The 10,777-nt window shown below is 38.8% G+C and overlaps 1 protein-coding gene and 1 pseudogene across 1 annotated transcript in view; both read right to left on the reverse strand.

The window, feature by feature from the left end:
* CENPJ (centromere protein J) overlaps positions 1–10,777 on the reverse strand; it is a 74,679-nt gene that overhangs the window by 56,774 nt on the left and 7,128 nt on the right. Inside the window, exons 4-7 of the mRNA XM_014528166.1 lie at positions 10,298–10,409; positions 7,795–7,897; positions 6,076–7,702; positions 2,875–3,007 (exon numbers count right to left, since the gene is read on the reverse strand). Coding sequence (XP_014383652.1) covers positions 2,875–3,007; positions 6,076–7,702; positions 7,795–7,897; positions 10,298–10,409 — 1,975 coding nt within the window. The remainder of the gene's footprint in view (positions 1–2,874; positions 3,008–6,075; positions 7,703–7,794; positions 7,898–10,297; positions 10,410–10,777) is intronic.
* Positions 8,106–8,362, reverse strand: LOC102247203 (annotated as a pseudogene).

A 10,777-nucleotide genomic window follows, 5' to 3' on the forward strand; every position in this document is an offset into this window, starting at 1 on the left:
CCCCTAACCCCCTCTGCCTGCCTGCCTGATCGCCCCTAACCACTCTGCCTGCCTGATCACTCCTAACCCATCTGCCTGCCTGCCTCATCACCCCTAACCGCCTCTGCCTGCCTGCCTGCCTGATCGCCCCAACTGCCTCTGCCTCGGCCCCCGCCACCGTGGCTTCATCCAGAAGGACGTCCGGAAGGTCATTTGGCTGCCCGGTCTAATTAGCATATTATGCTTTTATTATTATAGATTAGGGTACTCTTAAGGCTTAGGAAGAGCCACACTCAAGGGGCCAAAGAGCCGCATGTGGCTCGCAAGCTGCAGTTTGCCGACCACGGTCCTAGGGCAAAGGAAACTAAGGAAAAAATAAACAAATGGGACTGCATCCAAATAAAAAGCTTCTGCACAGCAAAAGAAACCATCAACAACAAAAATGGGAGCCCACAGTATGGGAGAACATATTTGGCAATGATATATCTGATAAAGGGTTAATATTCAAAATATGTAAGGAACTCATACAACTTAACAAAAGGAAGACAAACAATCCAATTAAAAAATGAGCAAAGGTACTAAATAGATACTTCTCCAAAGTGGACATACACACAGCCAAGAGACATATGAGAAAATATTCAAAGTCACTGATCATCAGAGAGATGCAAATTAAAATGAAACTGAGATATCAACTCACACCTGTCAGAATGGCTATATCAACAAATCAACAAATGACAAGTGCTGGAGAGGATGTGGAAGAAAGGGAACCCTAGTGCACTGCTAGTGGGAATGCAGACTGGTGCAGCCATTATGGAAAATAGTATGGAGTTTCCTCAAAAAATTAAAAATGCAACTGCCATTTGACGCATTGATCCCACTTCTAGGAATATATCCTAAGAGACCCGAAACACCAATCAGAATGAAGGTATGCATCCCTATGTTCATAGCAGCACAATTTACAATAGCTAAGATCTGGAAACAGCCCAAGTGCCCATCAGAAGATGAATGGATAAAAAAAATGTGGTATATGTATACCATGGAATACTATGCAGCTGTAAAAAAGAAGGATCTCTTACCCTTTGAGACAGCATGGAGGGACCTGGAGAGTATTGTGCTAAGCGAAATAAGCCAGTCAGAAAAAGACAAGTATCACATTATTTCACTCATACCAGGTATGTGGAATCTAATGAACAAAATAAACTGATGAACAAAATAGATCCAGAGACATAGAAGCATAGAACAGACTGCAGAATCTCAGAGGCAAAGTGGGGGAGGATGGGTGGGTGGGAAGTGATCAACCGAAGAACTTGTAGGGATATATATATGCATAACCCATGGACACAGACAATAGGGTGGTAAAGGCCAGGGGACAAGGGCGGGCTATAAGGGGGAGAAGTGGGGACATATGTAATACTTTCAACAATAAAGATTTTTTTACAAAAAACTTAAAAAAAAGAAAAAAGATATAAGTATCATAAATGAAAGAGAAGATATTCCAAAGCTGCCTCAGAAAAAAGAAAAAAAAAGATCGTATTGTGAGCAATTATAATCCCAGATAAAATGGATAACCTAGATGAAATGGATAAATTTCTACAAACACGCAACCTGCCAAAACTGAATCTAGAAGAAATAGAAAGTCTGAACAGATCAATAACAAATAGACTGCATCGGCAAAAATCTCCCAACAAAGAAAAGTCCAGGACCAGATGGCTTCACATATAAAATTCTACCAAACATTCAAACAATTAATACCAATTCTTAAACTCTTCCAAAAAAGAAAAAAGGAACACTTCCAAATTCATTTTATGAGGCTATTATCACTGATACCAAAGCCAAAGATACCACTAGAAAACTATAGGCCAATACAAACATAGATGTAAAAATCCTCAATGAAAGACTAGAAAACCAAATTCAACAGCTCATTAAAAGGATTATACAGGATGACCAAGTCAGATGCATCCCCTGAATGCAAAGTTGGTTCAGCATATGCAAAACAATTTATCTGATCTAAACTGGTGCAGCCACTGGGGAAACCAGTATGGTGGTTCCTTGCCTTGGTCAGTAGTTAAGAGCAACAGCCTGCGCACCGAAGGGTCGCAAGTTCTATTCCAGGTCAAGGGCACGTACCTGGGTTCGGGTTCACTCCCTGCCCCCCATCAGGGCACATGTGGAAGGCAGTCAGTAGCAACCAGTAGATATGTCTCTCTCACATCGATGTGTCTTTCTTTCTTTCTCTCTCTCTCTCTCTCTCTCTCTCTCTCTCTCCACAACCTCCCTTGCACCCTGTCTAAAAAATAAATGGAAAAGGAAAATTAATTGCCATATGATCCAACAATTCCACCCTGGATATATATCCAAAATAATTAAAATCAGAAACTTGAACAGATATCTGTACACCAATGATAATAGCATTATTCACAAAACCGAAAGGTAGAAACAACTCAAATGTCCAGAAGCAAAAAACACTAAGAGTTGTCAGCAACCACTAGAAGAGAGGAGAAAAAGCATGGTTCTGCTGACAACTTGACTTTGAATTTCTAAGCCTTCAGAACCATGAGAAAATAAATTCCTGCTGTTTTAAGCCACCCAGTGTGTATGTACTTTGTTATAGCAGCCCTAAGAAATTAATACACTGGCTAATGTAGTACTTGAATTCATAACCCCAAACTGTTTTTCAAATTTCAATTTAAAATTTCATCACCAAGAGAATACCCTTTTAACATATCTTTGACCAGGAGTCATTTAATTTACTAAAAAAATTTACATGTGGTACAGATTTCATTTCCATTTATATTGTTAGATTGATAAAGATTGTTTCCAGTATTTTAGATAAGATCTTAAAGATATCAATTGAATCACTGTATATTTTTTCCCAAATTATAGATGCAAACATACCTGAGTTTTTCTAAGGCACTTTCTCGTTCACTGCGAAGTTTAGCTAAACATGTGTTCTCAGCTTTAAATTTTTCTATTTCCATTTCCAATTCAATAATTTTCTCTCTCAAAACTTCGGATCGAGCACTGTCACCTATAAAATAGGCCATAAATAGTGAATTTCACAATAGGTCTTCAGCAGCAAAGACACTAGCTAGCTATTAACACTAAGAGCCAAAAATATGGTAAATACCTCCATTAAAATGCATTAGAAATAATATTTCAAGTAACAAAATTTTTCTAAATTTTTATTGGCCTAACCTTCCAGATGAAACCAGTCTAAATTTAAGAATCAAATTATTCTACTTCAAGAGTTTCAATCTGGCAATGAATTAACATTATATTTAAAAGGAAACCATTGGAATAAATTTTTTAAAGGCCAGTATATAGAAATAGCTTAAGAACACAAATAAGTCACAAAATATCTAAAGCACTAATTGATACCAAAAAGCAAAGTTGGTATCACTAATTGATACCACTAATCAAAGAAATACAAATTAAGACTATTTTGTTGTTGATCCTCACCTGAGAATATTTTCCATTGATTTTTAGAGAGAGTAGAAGGGAGGGGGAGAGACAGAGAAAGAGAAACATTGATGTGAGAGAGAAACATCAATTAGTTGCCTGTCGCATGTGCCCCAACCAGGCCCAGGGATCGAGCCTGCAATCAAGATACGTGCCCTTGACCAGAATCGAACCTGGGACCCTTCAGTCCATGGCATACTGACACTCTATCCACTGAGCCAAACTGGCTAGGGCAAGACTTTTTTCAATACAATTTGCTATTTAAGAGAGTAAAATAGCCAATGTTTCTGCCCTTCAACTGCCCTTTTGGAAACAACCTGATTTCTATCACAAAACTAAAATACACATATCTACCCTTTGAACCTACTTCTAAAATTCTAATTAAAGAACTTGTAAAATCTTACAGCTTTGCACAAAGATATACATTGCAGTGGTATTTCTACTAATAAAAAAGAATTTGTCTAATATTAAGAAAATTGCTGCCCTGGCCGGCTTGGCTCAGTGGATAGGGCAGCGGCCTATGGACTGAAGGGTCCCGGGTTCCATTCCGGTCAAGAGCACATGCCCAGGTTGCGGGATCAATCCCCAGTAGGAGGCAGGAGGCAGCCAATCAATGGTTCTCTCTCATCACTGATGTTTCTATCTCTCTCCCTCTTCCTTCCTCTCTGAAATCAATAAAAATATATTTTTAAAAATTACTGAATAAAATTATGTTACATTCATGTAATGCTATGCAATCATTTTTTAAGTACAGAGTGTTAATGATAGGGCAAACACATGTTATATACTTGTTCAAAACGTATGAGGCACGTTATAATACATGTGTCTACAATATTTAAAATACATAGGAAAAATGACTGAAAGAAAATATCCCAAAATGATATCACTGGGCAGTTCAGTTATAAACATTTTTGCTTCTATACTTTTTATTTATTTATTTTTTTAAATATAATTTTATTGATTTTTTACAGAGAGGAAGGGAGAGGGATAGAGAGTTAGAAACATCAATGACAGAGAAACACTGATCAGCTGCCTCCTGCACACCCCCCACTGGGGATGTGCCCGCAACCAAGGTACATGCCCTTGACCAGAATCGAACCTGGGACCCTTCAGTCCGCAGGCCGACACTCCATCCACTGAGCCAAACCGGCTAGGGCGCTTCTGTACTTTTTAAACTTCCAAAGTTTTTGCAAAAAATGCTACTTTTAAATTCAGAGTATTTTTTAAAATAGCTTGCTATAATTTATATTTTAAAGCACCTATGCTTTGCAAGACAATCAGAGTTTATAATATAACATGATATAATAGAAAAACTTTTCAATATAGGTTTAAAAAGTCCATCACATCAATTGAATACTATACAGCCATTAAATGGACCAAGGCAGATGTATGTGTGTGTTAAAACAATCTTCAAAATATATTATAAGATGAAGAATGTTATTTTTTAGTCATGTTTTCATTTGTATAGAAAGGAAATTACACTCACACATATGTTTTCATATGTATGGCATGTTTTTAGCATATACAAATGAAATGGGGATGTGGATGCTTCTAGGAAAGGGGACTAGGAGCCCAGATCTGGTGAAAGAAAGAAACTTGGATTATATTGTATTTCTTCTTGGTCATGTTTAGCATGTTAATGCATGAGGCAGTAAAAAAAAAAATTTAAGTAAAAATATACTCATTTTAAAAAAGTGTGCAAAAAAGAAAGTGTGCACAAAGTTTACTCCACAATAACACAAACCATAAATTGAATACTCCCTGGTTGTAAAAGAAACTTAAATGTTATCACATCTATATATATAAAAGCCTAAGCAACTGAAGAACCAGTCGACCGCAGCCGCTTCCCCTCCCTAGACACTCGCAAGGAAGAAATTATAAAAAAGCAGCCACCAGGTGGCTCCCAACAACCAGCATGAACATCAGCGGGATGGATCCAGATCCCAAGCCGGCAAGGGCATCCCACCGCCCATCCCATCCGGAGGGCCAATCTTGTCCTACCTCCCCCCCTCGGGATGGGCGCCAGACCCAGGGCTCACAGCTGGCGAGCACCACTACGGCAGTGGCGCAAGCCTCTCCCAATAAGGACCGACTGGGCGTAAGCCTGCGGCAGGCGCAGCAGGACCAGGACAAGCGGGAGCAGCAGGCAGGAGCGGCAGGCAGCATTGGACTACCGGTTTCATCCCAATCCCTGCACGCCATGCCGAGGGACCCCCCCCGTGCACGAATTCGTGCACCAGGCCTCTAGTTTCATAATAAAGCAATTAATTTTAAAGCCTTGATGGACTGCCGTTTCATCCCAATCCCTGCACGCCATGCCGAGGGACCCCACCCGTGCACGAATTCGTGCACCAGGCCTCTAGTTTCATAATAAAGCAATTAATTTTAAAGCCTTGAGAATAAGATGCAAGCTTAAATTTGAAAAATCTGAAACTACAATTCATTCAAACCTCTTATACTAGTGACTATTACATTATTCAGATCCACAAAACAAATCAAATTTTAACAAATCACCTATCATTAGACTTTACTGAGCAACCAGAAAAGTTAGGATTTTAAGCATTCTGACAACATACTGATCAAATAAATGTTAAACTTGTAATATTCTGCTACATATTTTATAATGCTCTGACTTACCAGGGGGTTGGTCTTGAATGTTTAACTTGGGTTCATTTCCCAGGTGTGAATCTGACTTTGATTTTGGTTTTGGTTTCAAAGAAGGGAAGAATTTCATCATCAGATCTGATGGAGGAGGACTTGTGCCTCTGCTGAATTGGCTCAAGTCTTCCTTCTTGACTGGTGCAACTTTCCTTTTTATTGTTTTGTCCATTATACATATCTCACTCTTATTAGGGTAGATTGTCTGGGGAGTTCCATAAATGGCTTCATTCCCAAGCATAACATCATTTTTAAATGAATTCTCTTCAAGATCCGTCCAAGTTCTTTCATCATCAAAGTCAATTTTACTCACACTTACAGATGAGGGTCTTGAGGACTCAGAAATTTTATTTTTCAAGCTTTCTGTTATGATAGACTCATCACCACTATTATCTTTATCAGACAAATCCAAATCCACATCTCTCCTTTTATCTTCTTCTTGAGTCCCAGTGTTCCTGAAAGGTCCCTTACCTTCACAGACTTGTGGACTATCTTCTCTGCTACTCAAACTCCTTTCACTATCCTCAGTTGATGGTTTTATGATAATGCCCAGTTGTTCCTCAGAGTCTGTGCTACTGTCAGTGTTCATTACACCATCATTGCTTGCATTCCATCTCACCTGATTTTCAGAAGTGCTCATTTGGAACACTTTCTTACTGACTTTACAAGACGGTGTCCCCAATCCCTCAGGTAAAAACACTGAATTAATTTCTTTGGGTGCAACCTCACACTCACCCTCATTTTCACATTCAATACGGTCTAGATGCTCATTTTTGTAACACTGACTAATGGGACCCAGTGTCATCATCTTTTGCTGCTGCACAGCTTTGACAGGAGTAGAAGACAGCCGATGATCTTTGCAGATCTGTTGGTCCCTCTCTAAGATCTTCAATACAAATGAGGAATTGCTGGAAAATGATATTTCATCAGCCGCTTGCTCTAAAAACAAAAATTCATCTAATTCCAAAATTTCCTTTTCTTTTTCTCGTTCCCAATTCTCTAACTTTTTCTGGAGAGAAATGTCAAGAGAAGATTCTGACTCTTTCAAGGTCTCACTTATTGAGCTCTTAGAAGCCATGCAGCCAACCAGCCCTGTCAAAAGGGGAAGGCTATCTTTAACTTGTGTGTTATTCCAAACTTTGCAACCAATATCACAAGGTTTTGAACACTCAGGTTCATTTTCTTTATTATTAGATTCTAATTTTTTTTCTAACTTGATCTGTTCTCTAAATTGCCCATCACATTTCTCCCCTGCCAGTATTTTCAATCCTGATGGAAAGAGACCTTTCCTATTATTACTCTTAAGCACTTTTGTCTTCTGACTTAGTGTGACAGAACCACTGTTGGTTCTAGCTTTATTGTTCTTTTTAACAGGAGGGTTCTCTGTACATAGTTCTTTATTTATAAGAGCAGTTTTCCGCTGGAATTGTTGTCTGTCTATTTTAAACATAGGTTGGTCCTCTGAAATGCTCTGACTAGTCACTAGTTTACTGTCCTTCCCTTTCTGAAACTTAGATTTAGCATTAGTAAATCTAGCTAAACCTTCTCCTCGTTTTAAGAATGGTTGTTTTGGTTTTTCTTTGATTAGCAATGATCCTTCTGCTTCCTACAATAAAGAACAAAATTTTAATTAATTCTGGTATATTTAAAGCAAATTAAACAAATCTCTAGTCTTAAATAATTTAATCAAATGCTAACCCTCAGCTGTTTCTGTTTCAATTCTTGTTCTTCCAACTGAATTTGTTCTTCCAAGTAATCTTCAAATGTCTGTTTCCTTTCTCTAATAGCAGCTTTAATAGGCCTAATCATAAAAATAAAGTTATTTAACATGCAAATCATGACGTGATGAATATTTTACACTTAGTGTGCCTGATACAGACTCTGGACTGCACTGAAAACTAACCTTTTTCAAAGTCACAAACCCCCTCCTTGAAAAATGTTTTTTCAAGTTGAAAACCAAAATTTTATTTTCTAGAAATATATATTTAAAAAATTCCCCACAGAAGATGCTATTGTCTCATTTCTCTATCTTCTTCCTCTTCTTCAACACCTGATATAAAGGACATTATTTACACTTTATTATATCTTCACCCAGGTGTCCCGACAAGGCTCCATCTATGTATTATTCTGTGTTTGCAAGCTGTATTTTCATATAGCCATCTACAGATACAGGTAGATGTACTCCATTCCCCACTTAAGTTTCAACCATTACTGGCTTTCCTGTTAATTCTCTGAGGAAAAGTTTGGGATTGAGGGGCAAACTCATCTCAACAACAAGCAAATGTTGCAGGCTACTTGCCACGAACCAGCTGTCATCCATCCCTCTTAAATGGAACACCTCCCCTTTAAAAATTTAATGAAAGCTACAGTTCCACTCCATCCCCCAAAATACAGAAATATACAATACTCTACATAATTAGAAAAAAAACCTTCTGAAGTCCATCTGTGGACCTCAGATTAACTTTTGAAGTAACATATTCATTACATAACTTTAAAATATATTTCAAAAATAGTTAATTATAGCCTTAGCCAGTTTTGCTCAGTGGATAGAGCATTGGCCTGTGGACTGAAAGGTCCCAGGTTCAATTCTGGTCAAGGGCATGTAACTTGGTTGCAGGCTCCTCCCTGGCCTGGGCCCTGGTCTGGGCACGTGCAGGAGGCAACCAATTGATGTGTTTCTCTCACATCAGTGTTTCTGTCTTTCCCTCTCTCTTCCTCTGTCTCTAAATATAAATGGAAAAATATCCTCAAATGAGGGTTTAAAAAAAATAGTTCATTATATACACATTCTTTAATTTTAAAAGATCATTAACAATGTGCCCCGGCTGGTTGCTCAGCAGTTAGAGCATCAGCCTGCCAACCAAAGGGTCGAGGGTTCGATTCCAGTGAAGGGCATGTACCTCAGTTGCAGGTTCAATCCCCAGGCCCAGTTGGGGTTCATGTAGGAGGCAACCAATCAGTGTGTCTCACATCACTGTTTCTCTCCTCCCCACCTCCCTCCTTCCCACTTTGTCTGAAAATCAATGGAAAAAATATCCTTGGATGAGGATTAACCAAAAAAAAGTCATTTGCCCCCTGGCCAGTGTGGTTCGGTTGGTTGGAGCATTGTCACATATACCAAAACGTGGCAGTTTGGTTACCAGTCAGGGCACATACCCAGGCTGTGGGTTCAATCCCCAGTTGGGTTGCATATGGGAGCCAGCTGATCGATGTTTCTCTCTCTCTCTCTTCTGTCCTCTAAAATCAATAAAAATAAAGATAAACATTTTTAAAGTAATCTGCCGATCAATAACATATCAAAAGATTTCAAATATTTAAGAAAATAATAAACAACTTCAATACTGGTATTTTATCCATGTCATAAAGTTTTTAAATTCTATCACAAGACTTACACAATTTTAATTTATGTGACATCAATGTGAGACACCAATATTTAACATGTTTTACCCCTAACTATTTGAGAGAAAATTTTATCCAGATATTTGTTAGATGAGAAAACTTTGCTCAGTTCTTCCAATACAATGTCAAAGCCACTTAAACTGATAAATCTCCCCAACTTCTGTTGCTGACAGTATGTGATAAGTTGTATGTTCAACCTTATATGTACTGGTAAAAGCATCTTCAAGCAAAAACAAGAAAACCATGGCTCTTTCAAAAAAAGAAAGTGCTCAATAATAATGGTTGGCTATTATATTAAACTAGAGGCCCGGTGCACAAATTCATGCACCAGTTGGGGTCCCTCAGCCTGGCCTGCGGGATTGGGCCAAAACCAGCTCTCTGACATCCCCCGAGGGATCCCAGATTGCGAGAGGGTGCAGGCCAGGCCGAGGGACCCCACAAGGTGCATGAATCCGTGCACCGGCCTCTAGTAAATTGATAAATATTTATGTTAATGGGAAAGGATAGGACTAATAACATCCACACCAAGGTCATGCCAGACCCCAGCAGCAAGCTAACCTACCGGTCAGAGCGTCTGCCCCCTGGTGGTCAGTGCACATCATTGCAACTGGTCGACCGGTTGACTGTCTGGCCCCTGGTGGTCAATGCATGTCATAGCAAGCAGTGGAGCGGCCTTAGCATATCATTAGCATATTATGCTTTGATTGGTTGAACAGATGACTGGACGACCAGACACTTAGCATATTAGGCTTTTATTATATAGGATTATCACATGTCTTATTCCTTTTAATGTGGGTAATACCTTTCTTCATTATTAACCACTTCTGAAGAATCACCAAATTTTTTTAAGTTCACAGCATTCCCTTCCTGAATCTGGTTTGTCATTTTCTCCCAACATGGTAAAGTATCTTCACCTAAGATAAAAATTAGGAACAATTCAGTTTTTTTAAAAAGCATATTAACGTCTTAAAAGTTGAGAATTTTATAAGTTGCTAAGCTTAGAAAAAATTGGTTAAAAGTAGGGTATGCCAAAGAGTTCAGAACTCTCAAGGATTTAATATGATAAAGAAAAACTACAAAACCCTGCCTGGCTGATGTGGCATAGTGGATTGAGTGTCGTCCCATTCACCAAGAGGTTGCTGGTTCAATTCCCAGTCAGGGCACATGCCCCAGTTGCAGGCTCCATACGCAATAGGAGCCATGCAGGAAGTGGCCAATCAATGTTTCTCTCTCATCAATGTTCTATCTCTCCTTTTCCCTTCCTCTCTCTAAAATCAATAAA

This window comes from Myotis brandtii, unplaced genomic scaffold (genome assembly GCF_000412655.1).
Source record: "Myotis brandtii unplaced genomic scaffold, ASM41265v1 scaffold62, whole genome shotgun sequence".
Taxonomy (NCBI): Eukaryota; Metazoa; Chordata; class Mammalia; order Chiroptera; family Vespertilionidae; genus Myotis; species Myotis brandtii.